Here is a 23,628-nt window from a genome sequence, read left to right as displayed (position 1 = left end):
CCCTCCTCCCCCAATCATTCCCTCTCTTCTTTCCCGTTCTTTCGTTTTCTACTCTCTGCTATCCACTTTACTTTGTTCTTTCCTCTCTAATCATTGATGTTCCCTCTCTCAGTAATGAGAACCCCCCTTCCCTCTGTAACTTCCTGCTGGGGCATAGAGGGACTGGGGTCACACCCACCCCACCCTCTTTTATTCCTGGAACTACCCACAGCACAAGCTCCCAGGGGAGCCTCTTCACACACACACACACACTAACTCACTCTGGTAGAGGCTTCCTCACCAATATACATCATCATCATTTCTCCAAAAGGATTTGCCAGTGGGCGAATGCTACTCTCAATCATTGAAGTGCTCGCATACTTCCATATTGCCGGAGCCAGTCTTGTGTGTATAACTTGCGGACAGTGTCCAAAAATCACTTTCTGCCAGTTGTGGATGAATTAAGAAAAAAAATTACCTGGCAGGAAAATTTTATTGTGCATTATGCTTTAGAATAAATTAAAGACAAAATATATATGTTTACCCTTTGGGATTGTTGACATTGGTTTTATTTAGCAGTGATTCGTTGCATATTTGAGCCATTGCCTCACATTGTGAGTCCCCTTCCCCCAGTCTAGCTGCAGCTAAAACAGAAACATAAGCGCGCATCATATTTTCATCTTTGTGGCTCTATGCAAGGAATATTAGATATTTGTGTTGCCAAATAGAGTTTGAAAGTTTAAAAAAAACTTAAGGCATCATAGATAAGCTAATGATAACATTTCCAGGACAGAGGTCTTTAGCCTTTTTTGGGATTCCTTAATGGATGGAAATATCGTATCCCTCTGTAGAGACCCATCCCCCATATTCATTGGCTGAGATAACTTTTTATGGGTACACTATTCAGAGCTCATTAGAAATGCTAGAAAGCTAATTTACTGTGTAATTAGTTTTAATGTTGAAAATTATTCCTTTTTTATTATTGTAAGTGTCTTTTAAAGAGAAATGGTTTAAAACTAGAAATGGTCGAATTGACTGTTTTCCATTTCTTTGTGGTTCTTGTTTATTTGCATCAAAAGGTGTCAGCCCATCAGTCATAACAATTGTCTTAAATGTGGCAGTTCCTTTACATTTGCAAGTAACAATTTTATTTACTCATCAAAGCCACTTGGTGAGTGCTTTTTTACAGACGTTCTGCTCATATTCAGTGTGCATGAAACGTTGGGTTACACTGGTGTTTACCAGCCATCTCAGACAACATTAACCATCAAAAGGAATGCATATATGTTTGTTTCATAGTGCATGTGTGTTCACAATGTGTCCGTGCCAGGTTGGGAGGAGGGGCACATTGAGGGCAGCCACACCCCAGCTTATGGGGGGCCACACCTCTTTGTGGAATCTACTGCAGCTGGGTCACATGACCCCCACTTCCACCCCCATGCCTAAGCATTATCACATTTCTCCCTCTCTCTCTCTCTCTCCATTAATACTGCTGTTCTACTCTATGAGACTGGCCTCTCTACTGCTATTCGGTCTACTGCTATTGGGTGTGACTCGGCTCGGCTCGGCTCGAAGAGGGAGGCGACGCAGGATTGCTGACTACTCCTCCCTACTGGTTCAATCTTTCTCTCCTCTTGTCTTTCTCCAGCTGGTCAGTCTTTTAGAACCATATTTTTTGCCTCTAATCTTCTGTTTTCTACACCTTTGCCATTAGGTTTCTAAAGGTACCATAGACGTAATGTCTAAAGTATCTTTAATGTAGTCTTTTTTGCTTTTCTCTTTTTTCCCATTTCTGTGATTCTCCCTCTATCTTCAAACAACCCCCACATTTGATTGACCTGTACTTGATTTTCACTCACCATCTCTTTTGTTTCCTCCTCCCCCAACTAACTTGTGCTTAAGAGACTAACTTTCCCCTGACTCTTCTCACATTAGTCTGGCGAGGATCATTAACTCTCTTTCTATTTCTCTAGTCTCATGCTAACTTTTCTTTCAAATTTAATTCTGAACTTCAGGCGGATTGTCTATATCGTCAATCTGGTCAGAGGTTAGCATTCCGCTAACTCATGAGATTGTTGGTAAGACTACAACTGGATGCTCTGATTAGTTCTTAAGTGTTCTCTGTTTCTCCTTCGCAGTGTCAGACGAGTCCGAAGAAATCCACCGCAGCCACCTCTGAGCCTGTTGAGGAGATGCCATCCATACAAATCAAGCCGGAGCCAGAGGAGGTGGAGTGTATGGTGGTGAGTGAGCTTTTGTTATGTGTGTGTGGGGTTTGAACTTCGTAGTGGGATGGAGAGTATGAAGCTTTGAGTTACTGGATAGGGATGTGGTTGCAGTGTCACTAAGATGAAGTCAGTGGACCACAGAGTTCCTCTAGACTTGGATTTCCTCTTTCTAGATAAGGCCAGGGCATATCTACATGTTATTCTGCAAATGTATGTAATAATAGTTTTATAATATAATCCTCTGGACTATTTGACTGTCAAAATTAAACAGATGTAGGAACAGATCCTTTTGTCAGTATAACAACTGTGTGGAATGGATTGTCAAAAAAGAAAAAAAAGTGGGGTGGGGACTTGCTTCTATACCCTGGTTGTTGATTGGATGGAGGAAGGTGTGAATGTGAGCTTGCAGTTGACTGTAGGGAAGGAACGGGATAGGGATTTTTAGATTAAATGACTGGAGAAGTCCAGCATACTAGAGGGAATTTGTTTCACCAGAAGATGAAGTTCTGATAGTTATGACATTTTAATTAAAAATTGTGAGGGCATTTATTTAATCAAACATGCTTGGGTTAATTGGTTACATCGTCCCCCATTAAATTAAAATAGGTTGAATTTTGTGGCTTTTAGTCCATATCTGCTTTGAGGCATCCTTTGCAGACATGCATTGAAAATGTAGTTTTCTTCTGGGAAAGCAGACCAAAAATCTTAATGACTACACTTTTTTTTTTTGTCCAATTGAATGCTTTCTAAAATAAAACAAATTGCACAATGCTTGTCCTGGTTAAGAACCACTCAATTAGACATGAAGGTGTTATCTGAATGAGATGTAAGGTGACCGGCATAAGATTGTTTTGTGATTAGACATGTGCCGATGTTTGGTAATGCAGTATTATCACGGTAATGAATATGCATGATATTGTCATCGTGGGCACTTCTAAATACTGTGAATAATTATGTATTACAAATTATTCAGAATTTGGTAAGCAATTTAATTATACTATTCCCATCAACTGGTCAAAATACACAACACCGCTGTATGCTGCTTAAAAGACATGTGCGCTCTGATGTAAACAAGCATGCATGAGAAACACATGGAGGAACATGTGAGAGACACACTGAATGAAAGCACATTCACTCTCTGACAGAAGGTGGTGCTATACTGCAGAAAATGCTGCCTGGAAACCCCATAAATAAAGCAGCTGCACAACTTTCTAAAACATATTTAAATAATTTTAAATAGCCATTCAGATCAAATACTTAAGTATTTAGACTTAATAGCTATTTATTTTCAACTTTTTTTAATTTATCTGGACTACAGCATGCCCTAGATATTGTTTGAAAGTGTTTTGATTATTGTTAATTCACACTTTAAATTAGGGCTTCATTAGTTAACATTAGTTAATCATTAGTTAACACAAACTGCCAATGAAAAATTCTAAACATTCATTAATCTTAGGTATTCCAATATATAATAACACGTTAAAATATAAAGTTGCAGCTGTGTTATTTGATGAGCTAACAAACTTAAATGAAAACCTTTTAACTTTATATATTTTTTGTATTTCTTTATTGTATTTAAAAGTTTAATTATTTTTGTTATAAGAAAAAAGTTATTTAACCTGTTATACTGCATTATGAACACTTAAAAAAAAATTAAATACTGTGATAATACCGTATACCGTGACAAAAGCATGAGCAATTAATCGCAACAGGAAAATTTGATACCGACATATCGCTATTTGTGGTGTTTACTTTCTACCATGAAACCTTTGCAAACTTTAACAAATACTCTTGACTACCAAAAAAAAAAAAAGTTGCCTTGTGACTTACAAACTTTTTCACAGTAGACCGATATAAACCCGTGCACCCTGACCTCTGCAAATTGTGCCAAGTCAGCCAATCACAGTTTGTTTTCGAAAAGCACTTCCTTTTTTGCATTCAGTGTGCTTCAGATATGCATCCCATTTGCGACTGAGTCCAGGAAAGAGCTAAATAAATTATTTGAAGACCGTATTCCTTTCCTTATCTTTAAACTGAAATATTTTCCATTACTAAATATACAAGAGAGCATGAAGTAACAGAAGAGTGATCATAAACAGGCAATTCCCTTTGCCGGACGATTGTTTACAGTCTGAAGTTCCCCATATGGAGTCATAATATAATATTTTATGTATTAACATTAGTCCTCCAGTGCTCTTTCCTCTTTATGTTGTTGGGTTATCTTTTTGTACCTTTCCTATTCTGTCCTTCTATCTTTCCTTCCAAGTCTCGCCAATGCCCTAATAGGATATATTGAGGGAGGCTTCCGTTCTGCTGTAGTCATGGCAACGAGGCTCTGGCGGGAGTTGGAACGACTGTGATGTAGCCACCCCACACCCCTCTGCCTGAGCACACACACACTGACACACCACCCTACCCCCTCACAACACTCCCACCCCCTCACACACTCCTAAAGCCACGAGACACATGCAGAACACCACATACCTGCAGGGTTACACACATGCTTGCATTCGCATGCACAATACATGACTGCCATGCACTCACTCTGGAGCAAACGGTAACATTTAGGCACAAAGATGTGCTCCACACCCGTTAATTCTCATCCTCTTCACACACATACAGCTTTTTTTGTATCTAATGTGTTTTTACCCAGCCGGCGCTTCATAAAGACTCGACTCGGAACCAGTGTTTATTATAAAACAGCTTTGCCACTGGTCAGAAATCTGTAGAAAGATTCACAGAGGAAAAGTTGAAGGCAGCTGCTGTTCTTCAGTTTGGGAAAAAGTACCTTGGAGTTGCCGTTAAGATCTGCTGTCGATTTCACCTGCGCAATCTGATACGGCAGGCGGTTGTGAAAAGGAAGTTAGGGGCTCTCCATCGGTTGCCAGGTATTGCAAAGTTGTGTGCTTAAACATATCACAGTTGGAGTAGGTCTTCATAAACAACATGACATTGTAACCCGGTAGGTCAATGAGGCCAAGGGTGGGTAGTTGGTGAATTGTTTGTGGGAGAGGCTACATGACACTCCCTTTCAAATGTTAGGGAGGGCCACAAACTTAGATGCTAATATCACCCTCAGTTACTACCGTTTCCTTCCACTCCTATATTTTATCATCCGTATCTGTACACCACACCCTACTGAATCCTAAATGACTGGCCTGACTAAACAACATGCATCCTAAACCTGCAACGGGGTTTCAGAAACTCTTGAGCTTGAGTTTAGGATAAGATTTTGTACACCCTGGATTTTGTGTCAAGCATGAATCCAGTCCGCGTATACTGACATTGTGAGTGGATGTAGCTGGGATTTATTACAGGGCTAGATTTTATTAAGGTTTGAACCTGGAGCAGTGTACTGGACACACTGGGGTCTTTGACAGTGAACATCATTTTGACAGTTTAATGGTAGACTGGAGAGACAAAACAAAATGGGCTCTTATTTATGTTCCTGACATAAGCAGACAGAAGTCTTACCGCTTCGGGTCTTTAAAGCAGCATGTACCAAATGTTCATTTCCAGCATAATGAGCAGAGCTCGAGACAACCGGACTAACCTTTGACTGCAAGGATGTCAAGAATATACCAGTATGCTGCGCTTTATGCATTTGCCTACTGTCATATTCATGTCATTTTCTCTGTTTAATGTATGCAAAATGAGTGTTACCCTGGCTAGGCCTGTCGCAATAATCAATATATCGACTTATCGTGCAATACATGTACATGACATCAATTATTTTTGGTGGAGCAATATATCGCCCATTATATTTACTTAAAAATGTAATTAAAAATTCCCCTTGCGCTTTTTCATCTTCTTGTACATAACATGGTATAGTCATGAGGTGCTAGTTCAAATAAAAAAAAATGCTTCTACAAAAGAAGTTTAATCTGCTGATATGGTCTTGTTTAGGGATATGAACATCTGACTGCTGAGTAGTGATTGTGTTTTTCAGCAATATTGTGTACCCGGCCTTAATTTTCAGAGAAAGAAGGTCAGGGTAAAATCTGTAGATGGAAAAATCTCCATTCAAGTTCTTTGTACTTTGCACTTTTTATTAGAAAATGTTTATTTACTATTTATTCAGGTTTTTAAAGGTATATAGTATTTTGATACTTAATTTCCATGATGTAAATATTCTTAAAAATTTAAAGTTTGTTGTTATTTGGAAGTGTGTAGGCCTTCTTGCATTATTATGCGGTTACATTATGATTATATATTTAGTGGCATAAAATGGTCTTTAAAATGACAATATTATCGCTTATCGCAATTATTTCTTTGGCAATATATCTCAAAACAAAAAGTTGTTATCGTAACAGGCCTAACCCTCGCTTTATTTGAAAAATATGATTACCCAATGCACAAACTTCCCAGAATACTGAGTGCCCTGTTGGTTACGTGTTTGCTACCTTTTTAATTATATTTTTATTAAATATTTTTTTATTTGTGATAAATACTTTATCTATTGTATATTTATTTTACACATTTATTTTTTAATGCATTGTCAAATTATTTCAGATTTCTTAAATACGAATTAAAATAAAAAATATATATATGCGGTATCGGCCACCTGCTTTCCAAGATATCGGTATCACCATCGGCTGTCAAAAAAACAATATCGGTCGACCACTAATCAAGAATCTTGATATGTCGATGGTATTGGTTCCTGAAATTGGTGACCATATTTGATGGCGCACCATTATGCTTTTACAACATAAAGTAGTTCACATAGTGCAGCAACAGTGCTGGGTAGTGAGTAGTAACTGATTAAATATAATTTGGATTACATAGATCAGATTTTAAATACTGAGTACTTTTATTTGATTTCAAAGATTGCATTTCAAAGTACTCATTACAAGGGTTGGGAATCGTTAGAAATTTATGATGTAATATACAAATATAATGTAATTTAGAGGTGGCAGCGCGATGTACAGTCAGACAAAACGATGTGCACAGTTATCAAAGGCGCGAGTGCACATACTGTTGTGGGGAACAATGTGTTCAGCAATTAAAGACGCGACAGCGCAACGAGTCTGTGGAATGTGCGTCATTGGAATCACTGTGCTCAGTAATTAAAGAGGCAGGGAGGTTTGTCTGTTATTCGGTTCGTGACATCCTTTACGGGAAACACCGAATACTCAGAACACCGGTGCAAGGCTGCTCACAGATTTAGTAACAGAAGTGTCAAGTACCAAAGTACAAATACTTCGTTACTTTACTTGAGTAGAAATTTTGGGTATGTATACTTTACTGGAGAAATAATTTTTCAGCTGACTTTTTACTTTTACTCCTTACATTTTCACGCAATTATTTGTACTTTCTACTCCTTACATTTTAAAAATAGGTTCGTTACTGCTATTTCATTTCGACATTTCGACATTTTATTCTCCAAAAACTTATTTGAAACCTTTAAAAGTAGACACTTTACTTACATTTAATGTGCTTTCCATGGACACAAAATCCCTTTTGTACATTTATTTTGATGCTGACATCTTAATGTCTTTGACCCATAAACATATACCATTCCGACACCCTAGTGGTTTGTACGCAATCCATCACACCTGCACGACACGCATCACATCACACATCAAGGACATAGCCAGTGTTGGGTTCGTATATTAAAAATATAATTCTTAAAAGTTATTATTTCTCACTACTGGCTCATTTATCAAATGGGTGCTTTCTCTTCTTCCTCTGCAAGTTAAGGTAAATTAACAGAACTGGCTTTACTGATGAGGCACACATGAAAACCGCATTCGATGAATCGTGCAGCCCTAGTAATGGACTACAATTTGTAAGTAATCTTCGTACAGTGCAGCCCCATTGTCCTATCTTTGAATTTTGAACTTTAGTATTAGAGGCAGCGCCTCCCTGTAAGACGTAAAAACAGTTGTCATTAACACATAGAACTTCATGATCCAAGACAAAAATGCACATCGTTGCAGTCAGTCATTTTTTGTCTGTTGTAACTGATTAGTAACCTAATTTGTAACAGAGCTTTTTCATCTCTCAGTACTCTGGTGGAATGTAAACTCTCTTGGGAATATTATTAATGGCCAATTTCCCCATTAATGGTTGTCGGTAAGGTCAGCAGAGAGTCATACTGCCATCAGTCCATCATTCCTAACAATGTTAAACAGAAGGATTTTTCATCAGAAACTCAAATAATAGTTCTAGTTTCTTTCTCTCACTCTCAATTTGTTCTGCATTTCTACACAGTGAGAAACGGGGAGCAGTTCTCTCTGTGCGGCCAACCTTTACCCTGAGTAGTTGCTCTTCTGTCCTTGCTCTTCTGTTTATACCAATTTCTCACTGGTCTGTGTGCATTTGATATGCTGGCTGTTATTTTGTTTTGATTGGTTTGTCTGTTTTACCTGTGTGATTTGTTTATAATGCAGTACATCCACAGCTAGATCTTCTATTGTAGTCAGCTTTGTGTAGTGGGAGGAGCAACAGCAGACTCCGTGGGTGTGGCATCAGGCCGTAGAGATGGTTATATTTAACATAAATGAAATCTCCAAAAAGTACCAAAAAGGGGAATAGCATGTCCAAGGGGATAAAGGTAAACAAAATAAACAGGGGAGCTGGTGTCTTCTCTGTGACTGGGAAGTCGTGAAGTCAGATGGTGTCAAGGGAGTGTAACCCAGGTAAAGGGAGGCGGAGTCTCTTTATATCAACATAACTGATATTCAAAATTGTGAGCATGTGCTGCATTGTTTATGTTTAGTATATTTGTGTATATCTCTTATATCCTTGTTTAACTGAGGAATATATACTATTGATTACGGCTGATATAGAGAGTTAACTCCTCTTACACAGGCACAGAAAGCAAGTGTTAGTTTAGTGTTGTTTTGATATGTCATGCAACACTGCCATAGTGTAGCCAGTAGGTTACTGTTGTCGTGACTTGGCCCTGTAAAATGGAGTGTGCAACTATTGTCACTAGATTATTTTTTTTAAATAGCCGTGGTCATGTAAAAACTGCATTTATAGCAAAAAATAACTTTATTGGATTGTATACAGTTACCATATACCAAGAAGAAACCAGTTTGTTTCTTATGCTGTGTTCACACCAAACGCGAATAGAGCGTCAAATTCGCGTCTACCGCGTCTAGTTTGCCGCTTGACCATTTTGAGATCATTCGCTTCATTCGCGCGAGTAATTCGCTTCATTCGCGCGTGGAATTAACTTCACAACAGACGCGAATTCGCGTCATGGGGGGCTTCTGCCAGCTGAGTTCACGCAGCATTTTCAACCGCCATTTTTATTCGGATAATTTTTAAAATATTACTGTTACTGTGTCATGAAATGTAGTTTTAAAAGTATTTCAGGCGAGAATGTAGTTGTTTTAAACTCAGATATGTGGTTTATTTATAATGACACCGTCTATTTAAAAAAATGTGTTTCGCCGATCTCGGAGATGAGCTCCATGCGACCAGCGGGAGCTCCGTCATCATGTATCCGCCGAGAGCAGCCTCGGCTCGGCTAGACCTTCTGACATTTGCCGCTGGCTCTGTCTCTTTAGTGGTTCAAGATAAAATATAATTCGTTTGGGGTAAAATGAAACGTTTCTTATCAATTGGCCTTTATTCAATTTATCTATTAATATGTTTTTTATATACATATATGTCCTTTTTATTCCTGTCTCTATAGAAATATGAACTTTTGTCATATAGCTCCGGTTGACTGCTCACTGACAACATCTGTCGTTCCTCCTTGTTGAATGAGTGGAGAAGGGTATTCCAGCACAACCTGAGGAACTAGACGCGCGAATGAGGCGAATTCGCGTCTTCCGCGCCGCGCTTAACGCCCCATTCGCGCCGCGAGACCTCCAGACGCGCGTAAACGCGCCTTTGCATTGACTTAACATTGAAATCATTCGCGCCAGACGCTCTATTCGCGTTTGGTGTGAACACAGCATTACAATTAGTTTGTTTTGTTTGCATCTAATTAACGCAACCTATTGTATAGCTAATATGAATGTTGTAATATGAAAGATCTCACAGATTAAACACAAATGGTTTTGATAAGGACAGCAACAAGGCTCGTCCTTCTCTCAACACTCACAGGCAGTTTCCTACCACTGCTAATAGATATTGAACATACTCAATTAGCATCCCACACAGCACACTAGTGATAATTGGGTCATTTATTGATGTTGTTCTCCCGACTCCAGTGCTACATCTTTACATGATGTCTTTGAGTCTGAGCAATGGAAAACAACTCAATAAAATGAGAAAGGTGGATTTGATGAAGGGTGGGGATGCAGAGAGAGTGAGGTGGCAGGGTGGAGAACTATAGAGAGATGGAGAGAGAGGTGGGTGGAAAATGAGTCAGCTGATATACCTCCCAGTTTCCATGACAACCGGAGGCCTTTCCCACCCACTCTCCCCTTATTCTGTGTTTCGCTCCCAACCCGGCCCACTCGCTCTTGTTTTCTCTTACTCGTTTCCTCCCAACACCTCCAGATACTCAACTCAGCTTCTGTCTGTACCTGTTTTCCCTTTGTTTTTGTTTTTTTACTTTATTGATTGACGTCATGAGAATTTGCCATGCTGAAAATTTTATATTATGTTTTGGATGATGTCATTTAAGCATGTGAATTGGAAAGGTCAGCTTCAAGATGAAAGATCTCATTACAACAAATTGACTTAAAACTTATTATTATTAATAATAATAATAATAATAATAATTATTATTATTATTATTATTGCAGTCATCACAATAATTACTTAATACCTATGATTGTATTTCATTGTATTCAGAGAAAAATGCAGATGAGTATATAATAAAAGCATAAAATAATAACAAAAGTAATTTTGTTGTTGAATACTGTGTCAAAACCCTTTAAAATGGCAGTTTAAAATGTAGATGGCGTGAAAAATCTTTTTTATTTGTTATTATTTGAAATAATTTAATTGGTGCCTACAGCAAGCAGGATGTAAAAGAAATTTTTTTTTTGAATAGTCTGGATAGTGTTTTGACATCCTTATGGGGAATTCACACCACTTGCGCGAATAAATCACACCATTTGCGCATAGTTGGACACTTGAACATTTTGAGTTTATTCGCACGTGAAATTCGCTAAATTTGAGCGTGAAATTCTAGGAGGGGCTACTGCTAGTTGAGTTCACGCAGCATTGTTATTTTAAGCCACCATTTATTCGGATAACTTTCTAAATATTACTGTTATCGTCTCATGAAATGTAGTTCTAAAAGTGTTTCAGTCGAGAATGTAGTTGTTTTAAACTCAAATATCCGTTTTATTTATAAAAACTCCTTCTGACATTTGCCACTGGCTCTGATGTCTGTTTAGTGGTTAAACATAAAATATAATTTGTTTTGGGTAAATCTAACAGGTAATCTTTGGTCTTTATTCAATGAATCTATTTCTTCCAAGCAAGATCCTTTTTATTCCTATTTCTGTAAAAGTATGAAGAAGTATCATACAGCTCCGGGTATCCACATACAGCGATGATGACTTTGTCCTCCATTGTTGTTTTGGATTTCCCCTTCGCTCGCTACGTTGTAATCACATCACTACTAGAGCAAGCTCCTGATTGATTAATGCAGTGCGAAATTTAACCAAACTTCAGTTTTTTAAACTTGCGGGATGTCTTATTTGCATCTATTGACTTAGCATGTAAATCACTAGTGCTTTACGCTTCATTCGTGTTTGGTGTGCACGCACCATTAGAATTCCATAGACTTGCATTGAAGAATGAAACTAGAGACTGAAATTTCACAGAGACCCAACAACTGCTAAGCAATGTGCTGAAAACCACTAGGAACACTTTATCGACCAAATAGCAACACCCTGACAACCACCAACAATCCTATCATCACGGAAATTAGTTTTGAACAGAAAGGCAGCACAAGTTTAACATTTTAAGTTCACTGTTCCATTGCTGATGCTAAAAAACACGTCAGCCTCTCTGTTTGCATGAAGTGTCATTCAGGAATTAGTTTCAAACTTTTCATTTGTTTTATTACCTCACCGAAAACATAAACACACAGGCCTTAAAGCTACTTAGAAGTCTCGCTGCAGAGGGAGTTTAGTGGGTGTAGCTTGTGCGCGCACACACACACACACACTCACACACACACAGATCTTTGTGTATGTGTCTATAAATGTGTGTGTCTGGGCTTGGCTGTGTTGAGCTGGACTCATGCCAGCTTCAGGCCTTCTCCTCTGCAGCGCGGAGGCCCAATCTGGCCAGCCATTGTTCCTGTGTTTTGTGGAGCTGCTGCACAGCTGAGCATGAGTGCTCTGTACCCTCCTTTTCCTTTCTGTCCTTCGTAATCTCCTTCCTCGCCTCGTTTGCTCTTCCATATTCGTTCCTTATCTCCCTTATACCCTAGTTTTCCTCACAGTTTCTTCTATTTTTGTGCTTCCACAGAAACAAGAGCCATTAGACGATTGTCCCGAGCCTACAGACCTCAAAATCAAATCCTCGCCCCCTCCGCTCTGTGACATCAGCACCCAACACAACGATGACGACCAGACGGAACCTGTGGACCTGTCCCTCAACAAGCCCCGCCCCTCTCTTCCGGTAGCCACGGCCACCTCCACCCCTGTGAACATCACGGCGAGCGCCACCATCCCGGCGGTGTTGTCGCCGGGCTCCATCCTGGCGTCCACGCAAGGGGTCGGAGGTCAGCAGATCCTGCACTTCATCCACACCATACCCTCCGTGAGCATGCCCAGTAAAATGGGGCAGCTGCAGACCATCCCTGTTGTGGTGCAGTCCTTACCGGTGGTCTACACAACCGTACCCACAGACGGAGTGGCTACCGCCGCCATCACGGTGCCTCTCATCGGAAGCGACGGCCGGTCGGAGGGGTCAGGTAATATGGCTGTGTCCTATTGCACATGCTCAGCTGTAGCACTAGAATGAGCTTCCACAAACTCATAAATCTACATAACAGCTACAATAGTAGGGTTGGGAATCATGAACCTGTTCTTCAGAACCGCTATAATCTTGACAGTATATGTTTTAATGTTTCTAGAGCATGGCATGTGTGTGAGTGGACTGTGAGTTTGAAACAAGAATGTTTATTTTGTTTTATTTACATGCCCATTAATGGTTTAAAAAGCTCTTTCAAATATGTTTTTTTAACCACAACAAAAAAACAAAAAAAACAAACAACAATATAAATAATAACTATAAGCTTTAAATAAAATATTTTTTTATATATATATTTATTATATATTAAACTCTTTATCATTTTTATTATATTTATTATTTATTTATTTAAATTAATTATTTTTTTATATTTTAAAAAATTATAATGTTAAAGTTCTTTAAAGGATGTTAAAGAATTTTTTTTTTAAATAGTCTTAATAATGTTTGTACAACATGTTTTTCTTGTAGTTCGGTTTCCTTAAAAGTTAAAGTTAAATGTTTAAATCAATTTATTAATTTCTTAATGATTTTGAAAGTTCGGAGTCAGTAAGATAAAAACTTTTACACCAAGAAAATTGAATTAAAATTTATCAAATGTCTATCTGTTTTAAATCAGTGCTCTTCTGAACTTTGTCAAAGAATCCTGAAAAACATTTATCACTGTTTCCACAGCCCAGCCATCTTCAACATTAATTATGATAAGAAATGTATTTATGTGTGTGTGTGTGTGTGTATACAGTATGTATATACACAGTTTAAGCGTGTTTCTATATAACTGAACTGAACAGAGGCCGATATATGCAACAGCATTCTTTACTCGTATTCTAGATTTTATATTTTATATTTCATTTACTTGCACCATTAACTTCGACAGCTCTCATTATAAACATTTTGTTGAAATCTGAAAGGCTTAATCTCATTAGTTGACAGCTACTATACAAGCAGTAAATGCACTAAGTCTTATTTTGCATATATCGTCTATTCTTTCTTCCTCAAAATCCAAATGATTTCATGGAATAGAAGCAGAATCATTAATTTCTTTACAATCCCCATCAATATTCAATAGAATGACATGCTCTTACTCAAGTAGAAATGTTCTTGTGGGCATGCGTGAAGTGCCATTGCAAAGCAAGAATGCAAATATGAGCTTGGGATGGATCTTGTCTCCTCTTTTTCAAACTGGCACTGCTGATCATCTGTCTGCCCATTTCCTTTAGGCAGTCACACCCTTGGTTTCGCCCTCTTTAAGTTTCGTGCCATTGCCGTTTAGTTATCAGCATACAGGCGCTGCTTCATCCCACACATGTGGACATGCATATAAAAGACACAAAAGATGATTTCAGGGTGAGGCAGATGCAAGCTTAAGCTTATAAAGGAGATAATAAAGCAAATCTTACCGGTCTTTATTAAAAAGCTATTAAATCGAAATTGCTTAGTGATATGTACACAATGTTACAGTATCACTCATGAAAAGATTTTTTTCTTAGCTTTATGACGCCTTTTTGTTTTAAACAAACATATTTCATCAGCTTTTGACAAGATGTTTAACTTTTAAGTAGGACAAATTATAAAACTGTAGTAGCATAGTTTTCCACAAATACCATAGTCACAGTGGTTATTAGTGGCCTTGCTTGGCACTCCTATTATTTCTCAGTTTTAGGGGTTTGTTGAAATTTCTAAACCAAAGTATTAAACTTTGGTGCATAATTTGTCCCAAGATGAAACTATGGTTAGGTTTAAGACTTCAGCTCTCTTCCCGAAAACTTGGATCTTTCCATGATTCACCCCGCTTCAGAGGAAAATGGTTCGGTCCACTTGAGTCTTTTTAATCTCACTGCTTTCAACCTCCCTGGAAAGACACCATGCAGGTCTTGGACCGTAATAAGAACATTTAAACACACACACACACACACACACACACACACACAAATGCTGAATGTTTTTTTAATAGGAAAACCCCACCCAAATGAAAGTATGAGGAAACACTAAAGCTTGTTTAACACACTAATACAACCCCAAAGTCTGAACTCAGGGAGGAGTTGTGCTTGGCCATTTTTTATTTAATTCTTTCTCAGTTCTTAACTTTGTATGTAGCTCTGTGAAACCCAGTTGAATGTAATGAACAAATTTTAAAGGTCAGTGAATTGTTATTTGGGTGGGGACCATCTTGAAACAGACTGTAAAGGAGATCGGTTTCTTTTGGACTCATTTTATGGGAAAACTACCAAGGTGGAGGATTCAGTGTGCTTTATTGAACAGGCCCTTAGCACCTCAAATTGTCTCTAGTTTGTTTGTGAAGAAGGATCTCTATATACGTTTTTTTTTAGTAATGTGGGGCAGTTGGGTTTGGGGAGGAGACAATTAATGAATGGGCAGGTCCCTTCCCCCTTCATTTAAAAGGTAATCTTTTTTGAATACTCTGGGGCTTCTACAAATCATCTCCTCTGTGGCAGGTTAAAGGTCACATCCAGAGATCTCAGGCCAGTACTTAACTATCCGCACCCTGTGTCAATATGGAACATGTATTTAACTTGTGATATTTTTTTCTCTCTTTTTCTTTGTCCTGTGGACTTGTGAACTGGAAGTTCTGGTGCCAAAAAACACAAAGACTTCTCGCAAATGTGTAATAATGGTCTGAATCATGTTAGGTCCTGGAAGTGATGTTGTTTGAATTAAAGTTAAGGCAGGAAGGCCTAAAGTTTAATGGACCCAGTGCTCTACTTACACCTTATTTCAGTGTGAGGCTCTTTAAACAATCATAAGATTGTTTAATCATATTAAACAATATATAAAGTGGCGTTCTAAAGTATGAGAACATAAATTTCAACATGCAAATCTGTGGCATTGATCACATGGACTCCTTTGTCTAAATTATATTTAACAAAAAATGCTCATTGGTAGGGTCTGCTCTTAAAAAATAAGATCAGCTCTTAAAAGTAAGAGCTTATTTTTTATTCAAAACCACTACCATTTAATAAAAACCGTACTGCAACCAAAAATATAAGTCAGCTCTGTTAATGATGTGCATTCTTACATTCATACAAAATTGCTCTAGTGGCACAACAACACTATTGAATCCAATCTTTTATTGGATCAAAACAATACAGTGTGACCAGTATAGTCCAGTCGTTTGCTGAACTAATGACTCTTTTGCATACAGCTTATAACTTACTGTGCTATATGGTGGGACTTATACCGTATTTTTCGGACTATAAGTCACACCTGAGTATAAGTCGCATCGGTCCAAAAATACGTCATGACTTATAGTCACACTGGACTATAAGTCGCATTTATTTAGAACCAAGAACCAAGATAAAACATTACCGTCTCCAGTCACTAGAGGGCGCTCTATGCTGATTAATGTATGTATGTATTAATGCTTTCTCTTGGTTCATTTCTCTCGGTTCAGGTCAAATTAATTTTGATAAATAAGTCGCACCTGACTATAAGTCGCAGGACCAGCCAAACTATGAAAAAAAGTGCGACTTATAGTCCGGAAAATACGGTACTTAAAATAGTATTACTAACATGTTGATGTGACAACATGGTTAGATTTAGCATATTATGTATTTTACAGAAATTATCTTGTTAGTTAAAAAAAAAAGACACAAACGTGACTTTTAAAAAAACACATATTATTATTAATATTAATAGAAATGAAGGATGGCATACTTAAAAAGCTGAAATTCATGTTTATATTAAAATGTATAATTTCACTCAATTCTCTCTCTTTTTTTCTTTTTCAGTGCGTATAAAGCCAGGCTCAACCTCTCCAGTTGAGTACCAGTCTGAAAGTGATGCTGAGAGCGGCACAGAGTCTGGATCGGCCTCTTTCAGCACACAAGGGATGGAACCCAGGTGAGAGAGAGTGTGTCTGCATATCCAGATACATCTGTATATCGCATTGTTGGGATATGTATGTAGTAGAGCGTCTGGCCTCCTGGTCTGATGGCATCACTGCACCACTCCTCTGGACGATTATGTAACCTTCAGCACACTGGAGGCCCATGCCTCTTTTTGCGTTGATTATAAGCTGGATGCATCCTTTTCTGTTGGGTGTGTGTGAGTGTGTGTTGCTGGGCAGGGTTCTCTCTAAACTGGGTGTAAACAATGTTACATAACTTGCAATGTCGTCACACCTTTTAAAGCGGGAGTAAAATGCAAAGAAGAACAGACTGAAGTGGCAGGCTAATGGGGTAGGATGGAGAACAACAAGGTCTTGAAGGTCATGTGTATAATTGTTCGGACATGCAGTCAGTAATTGCTGGGAGAAAGACATTTTGATGGAAATGAGTTGGGAGAAAGAGGGGAAAGGGAGTGAACTGGGTTGCAGCCTGGGAGGGGAAAGGAAGAGGCTGAGAAACAGAAAAAGAGAGGAAGGAAAGGAGGGGAGAGAGAAACGGGTTGAAAAAAACATTGCAAGGGGAGGGGGGATTGGAGCGGGAAGGGAAAGGGAGAGAGATCGGCATTGAACTGGAAACTCTCCAGCTGTATGGAATTTAGATGCACACACATACACGCCTGCTCCTCAGCCCTCCCTGGTGGCCAGTTAGGATGGTTTTACCAGGGGTCCTGTCATGGTGCTATATATTAATCATACTTCTGCCCCAGAATCATTTTAAGTAGTGTGTTTACAATGCCAGATTATTATATGTATAGTAATAAGAGGCTCATATTTGATTTAATTGGTTGTATCGTTTAAAATCACTAGGGTTATCAAAACATGTGTCAGTTTTGCTATCTGGCATCCTGCGCACTAAAATAAACAAGTGCCATTGCGCTTTTAAAAGATTTTTATTTTTTATGTAACAGTAAAAATAAACATCAAACAAGTCAAATTCAAGCTTAGCAATGTGTAATTTTATAAAATAACGGTCGTTTCCAAACAGGTTTCTCAGGGCTTGGCGATATAGCTAAACATTTTCATAGTTTTATTTAAATATACACATATATTTATTTTATGTATTTACAATATTTTATGTATTTTTGCATTTACGCTCAAAAAAATGGAAAAAGTTTATCTTTTTTTACATCCCAGCAAGTAGAAGTGATATCGATATAAAATTGTTACAAATTAGAAACTACATAGGTTTTTTTCTGCTAAATCAGCACTCATTAGAATTAAAGAAATTAAGACGGTAACTACTTACTGCATTTTAATAAACGAACACAACATTTTAAAATCATATGTAGTTAAAGGTATCAAAATAAAAATAAAATAAAAAACATTTTTTTTATTTGTAAACAATTTTTATTGGAATTTGTGCTTTTTTATTATTATTGTCAAAGACACTGTAACTTAAAATGTTACATAAATGAATCAAATGTAAGGCCATATAGGCTATTAAATGGAACAGTCAAGAAGGGGTGATTTATTTGAAATCTTATTGGTATCACTGTGCAGCGACACTGAACCTCCAGCTTCAAACAGTTTTCGTGTTTGGTGCCATTAGAGGTGCATAAATGCCACGCTTCACATTTAAGAGTTTCGCAATACATGTTTTTATTGTATGGTTTTATTGTAACGTCTAGTTTGATCACTGTAATCCCAAGGATGTTTGCTAGATTAATCAATTTTACTCTGGAAGATGTTTGTACTTGCCTTCACATGCACAAATGCTCCCTTAATCTTTGGATTATGAGATAGGTTTACGTATGACTTGAACTAGTCGCCACACCCTAATAACTAAAACGTGTTTTGTTCTCAGTATGAATACAGATGTGGACATCCAAGTTGACCCTGATTCACCAGACATGAAGAGAAGACGCGTACACATGTGCGATTATGACGGCTGCAACAAAGTCTACACCAAGAGTTCGCATCTAAAAGCCCATCGCAGAATACACACAGGTATACCTTTTTCCTTGTATAAGTAAAATCACGTCAGCTTTATATAGTGCTTTATACTGTACAATACAGATAGTTTCAAGGCAGCATTACAGTGATAAACAAGAGAATTGTGATTTAGTGATTATAACAGAATTCACTTCTGCTCTGAAAAGATAATAGTAAACGGTCATTATTGAGATAATTTGTGTTTGGTGTTGATCCATTAATTTTGGTAACTGTGTAAAGTCCATTGTTAATGGAATGAGTTGAATTCATTTTTAAAGCATCACTGGAGAAAACAGTGATGACATCATCCAGCTCAAATAAACGTGTGTAAATATAAAATGCATTTGTTGATTGACAGGTGAAAAGCCATACCAGTGCACATGGGAGGGCTGTACCTGGCGCTTTGCCCGCTCGGACGAGCTGACGCGGCACTTTCGCAAGCACACCGGCATCAAACCCTTTCGCTGCACCGACTGCGACCGCAGCTTCTCACGCTCTGACCACCTGGCACTACACCGAAGGCGCCACGTCATGATGTGAAACTCTTTGTGCCCATCCCTCCCCAGCCCACACCTCCCTGCCTGCTCCCCAGGAGACATGCACGCCCATCTGGGGGTTCCAAAATGCTGTTGACGTCACCTCCCCAGTCTCCAGATGTGAACATATGTGTTAAATATGGAGATATAAGGGGTGGCACGACCATATTGGGGACCCCTCCTGGTCAGAACATGGATGCAGTTTTCTGCCATGCTTCCAGAAGCCACAAACCACCCGTCCACTGGTGACCTCCACCGCCATCTCAATGCCTGATCATTAGCCGTTACTTGAAGTGACTACAAGAAAGGCAAACTGCATGCAGCACTGCTAGAACTATAACCGTGAATGATGACTGGGGAAGGTACTCCTTATTGTGATGATTCTTTTAAGACAAGTACAGAAAAATATGAGAAAGTAAAGGATTTTATGCAAGATGAATGCAAGATGGTGAAGAGAAGGTAGAATAATGTGATAAATTTGATCATTTTAATGAGATGGGTGGGTTGGAGATGTATCTACAACTGCCTTGTTAAATTCTTACATTTTATTCAAACTTTTTGTTGTGCTACATTTGTATACACACGCTCTACATGCATTTTAGAGTCTGTAAGTTCTTTTGTGGATGAAAACTGTTGTAGAGTACATTGCAAAGACAGCTGGAGATGTACAATGCCCTCTTTTAGTGTTTGCTTGTTTTTTCTTTAAACAAATCAGTTGGGTTCCTTCTCTGATATCTACCCTAAACCAAATGAGAAGTAGAGGCAGGGGGCTGACAAGACTGTGAATTTTTGTACTTATTTTTTCTTTATTAGTATGCGTTGTCTAAGCATCTTCCCAAAAATAGTTTGGCACAAAAAACAGTATTTTCTTCTTTTTATTTTATTGTCGTTAATGGCGTCTAACAGAATTAACACCCATCAGAAGGTGTTCTTTATCTTAATCTAACCTTCAGATATTATTAAGGCTGTGAAAAAGTTATAAAAAAAAGCATAACTCGCAGGGAAAGGGGAAGCTTACTGAATTGGGGGTAAGTGTGTGTGTGTGTGTTTGTGTGCGTGTGTGTCCGTGTATAAGCACACTTGTTTGCATATTTATAAAGAAGACATAATCAGAGATATAATAGTAGAGATGTCTAGATGCATTCTTTCTTCTAGCCCATCAGAGCCTTAATTGAAGTAAACTGGTTTTCGGAGTTCCTCAGGGTTCGATACTAGGACCCCTATTTTTTTAGGCACTCTGAAAATCCATATTTGCACCTAGTTCACAGTGACAAAACATGTCTTAACAGCTCCTGGCCTGATATGCATAATATGCAAAACTACCCCTTAACACCCCCCCCCCCCCCCCAAAAAAAAAAAATTCTGTTGATGTTATTTGACATTAGTGTCAAGAAAATGTTGGGCACAGTCAACATAAGTCTGAGGAGATGGTTTCTTTGACAAATTTCTTCCCTCTAGCTAACACTCATAGACATGGTCATAATTTCAGTCGCTAGCAGCTAATTAAGTGCGCGTCAAGCCTTTTTTCAGCAGCAACGCTTGTTCAATTCCAGCCTATGAGAGTTAAGTGCATGTCTGCAGCAGCTGCATGACTTTCACAGAGCAATTTTTTGTAAGATCTTGTATCGTTCTCTCGCTTCAACTCAAAAAACGTTACTAAGCACATCTTTCTAGAAGAGTATATGCATTTGATTGCGATCCTTTTTTTTTTTTTTACTGATCATAGACATACAGACAATGAATAATTAAAGATTTAATGTACATACTGTATATAATCTTCAAAGTTCTTGAATAAATGTAACGGGTGGATTTCTATTTTTAACACTGACTAGATAATGTGAAATACTCGTTTTCGTTTCATATTTGTTGTTTCTTTGAAAAGTAATTGTTCTTTTTTTTATATATATATATATATATATATATCCCTTGAACTGATTCCCCTATGTGTTGTACACCCCAAAAGTGTTGCATGGAGAGTAGTTTTTCCCCGCACCTTTATTTTAAATTTTTTTTGGTGAAGTCTGTGAGCATGTCGTTGATGCCCTGACAGAATGTGGCCTATAAGCACTGATAATCCACATGAAATCCATGAAACCATTGCCATAGCACATGCATGGTCTATTTACAATTGGTACAAGACATGGTAAAAAACATATCTTCATATCATCCTAAATTAACATTATTCTATTCCAAGTTGGCGTAACATTAGAAGTCGGCCCCTTATCAATGTTTAAGTGCCCACGACTGAAATTTGTGACATCCTTGTCTATCTGAGCACGTTTGCATTCATCACTTGTATTTGATTTGTTTAAAATAGTGTGCGACCTCGTGCTCCAATCATGAAAGAGTTTGGGTTTTGTGTGAGTGTTTGTGTGCAAGTGTGATTATCATTAAATTCTCTTTTAAACTTTCAGAATCATAGGTATTTTATATTGAATGCAGTAACTTATGGGCCAGTACTATATTACTCAGTGCAATGCAGTTATCATTATAATAAAACAAGTAATTAATGTTATTTCTTTTGTATTTGTACAGAACAAGTGTGTAAGGATCAGCAAGGAAAACGCGAGCTTTTTGATACTGTGAGAAATGGTGTTAAAAGTCAGTTTCCCCTGTACAGTTGTGATTACCCACTCCTTTTATAGAATAAAATGTTTTTTGGTGCAACAAGATGTGTTGTGTATTATTATTCGGGTACAGTCTATATTGTCTAATTGATTTGTAACTGATAAAAAAAAAAAAAAAAAAAAACTGGCTCACTATCCTTGTAGGATGTATCCTAGTATCATTTTCTTTATTTCTGGCACTTTTGTTGACGTGAATATTCCTACAGGAATGTGTCCTACTTGATCAAATCACGTCACTCACGCTGGTATTAATCTCATTATAGAGCTTCCATACTCATGTTGTTTGTTCAAATGTATAAATGATCCAAATAAAACGATTCCCTGTTCACTGTCTGCTGTGCAAACCACGTGGCGGTTGTGAGATGTCCTGCTGTTGTTTCAGGTTCAGGTCTTTCGTGTGGCGCCATCTAGTGGTGCACATTGTAGTTGACTTCAAAGCACAAGAGGACTGTGTGATAGTGCAAAATGTCAGTGTCCTCGTTTAGTGTTTTATCATTCCACTTATATCAAGTAGGTAAATATGTATTATGGTGAAATATTTTATAATTTTGTTAGTAAAATTGCCCGACATAGTCTAACCACTGAAGTCAAAGTCCAATGTTGTAACTCGGTCAGGACTTTAAAGTAAAGTTCATAAGTGGTGCTAGTCCTTTGTTTGTTCCTGAAATTATATTACCCCGGTGTCTGGGGGGATAAATTATGGTCAAACCACAATCTTTATGACACTCACTTCTCAACTGGTGCAATAATGATTAACACTGACACGGATACAAGCTATGCGAATTTATTGATCGTTCTTTACAGCAATTTCAGCAAACAAATATCGAACAAATTATATTTAACCCATCTGAAATATATTTAATTCATTTTTAAAGACTTGAAAGACTATCTGACCAGGTTTAGTTCTGTCGAGCTGTGTAAGAAGCAGGGCAAGTTTTAACTGGATTCGCTCTGCTGTGTTAAGCACAGTTAACACCTCAGGAATGAGCGAGGCTTTAGACAAAATCTCGGAGTTTTACTTTTGTTCAGAGCAGTAGCGCTCACTGTTTTTAAATGATTTACATATTTTCATTTCCACAGAACACATGCTGTACTGTAGTAAAATGGGTGTTCCCCTCAAGTCGTCGTCTGTTATTGTAGGCTGAAGTAAATTATCTTGTCAGACTATAATTAGTATAAATTTCAGCTTAAAGTTGCTCCCCACCCAATTCAGTCCTTCGCTAACTACAACTGGTAAGACTTTTTTTTTTTACAAGCTGACTCACTGTTTTAACAATACGTTTAACAATATAAGTTTGAAAGTTAATACTTAACAAAACAAGCGTGTGTTTAATAATAAAAAAAAATTGGCTAAATCTGAAAACATGCTATTTATAAACAATTTAAAACCACTTCGTAATATAGCCGAGGCCCCAGCAGTTATGTCAAGGTTAAAACAATAATTAACTACAACAGTCGAAAACTAAAGATAATCGATCCTTAAATAGCCTACCTTAGTTTAAGGAAGTTGTCTCATATGA

The 23,628-nt window shown here is 37.9% G+C and overlaps 1 protein-coding gene across 3 annotated transcripts in view; it reads left to right on the top strand.

The window, feature by feature from the left end:
* The window catches only part of LOC113038131 (Krueppel-like factor 8), a 50,764-nt gene extending 28,613 nt beyond the window's left edge, over window positions 1–22,151 (top strand). Inside the window, exons 1-6 of one of the 3 annotated variants that reach the window (XM_026195331.1) lie at window positions 1,093–1,630; window positions 2,118–2,222; window positions 12,603–13,050; window positions 16,856–16,967; window positions 18,818–18,960; window positions 19,304–22,151. In XM_026195331.1, the coding sequence (XP_026051116.1) occupies window positions 1,256–1,630; window positions 2,118–2,222; window positions 12,603–13,050; window positions 16,856–16,967; window positions 18,818–18,960; window positions 19,304–19,485 (1,365 nt within the window). In that variant the 5' untranslated portion in view covers window positions 1,093–1,255 and the 3' untranslated portion in view covers window positions 19,486–22,151. Of the gene's footprint in view, window positions 1–1,092; window positions 1,631–1,665; window positions 2,027–2,117; window positions 2,223–12,602; window positions 13,051–16,855; window positions 16,968–18,817; window positions 18,961–19,303 lie in introns of those variants that run through there. The other 2 variants (XM_026195334.1, XM_026195332.1) reach the window with 2 other exon arrangements.
* Window positions 22,152–23,628: the final 1,477 nt, after the last annotated feature.

This window comes from Carassius auratus, chromosome 21 (assembly GCF_003368295.1).
Source record: "Carassius auratus strain Wakin chromosome 21, ASM336829v1, whole genome shotgun sequence".
Classification (NCBI taxonomy): domain Eukaryota; kingdom Metazoa; phylum Chordata; class Actinopteri; order Cypriniformes; family Cyprinidae; genus Carassius; species Carassius auratus.
This window is presented reverse-complemented; position numbering and strand designations above follow the sequence as displayed.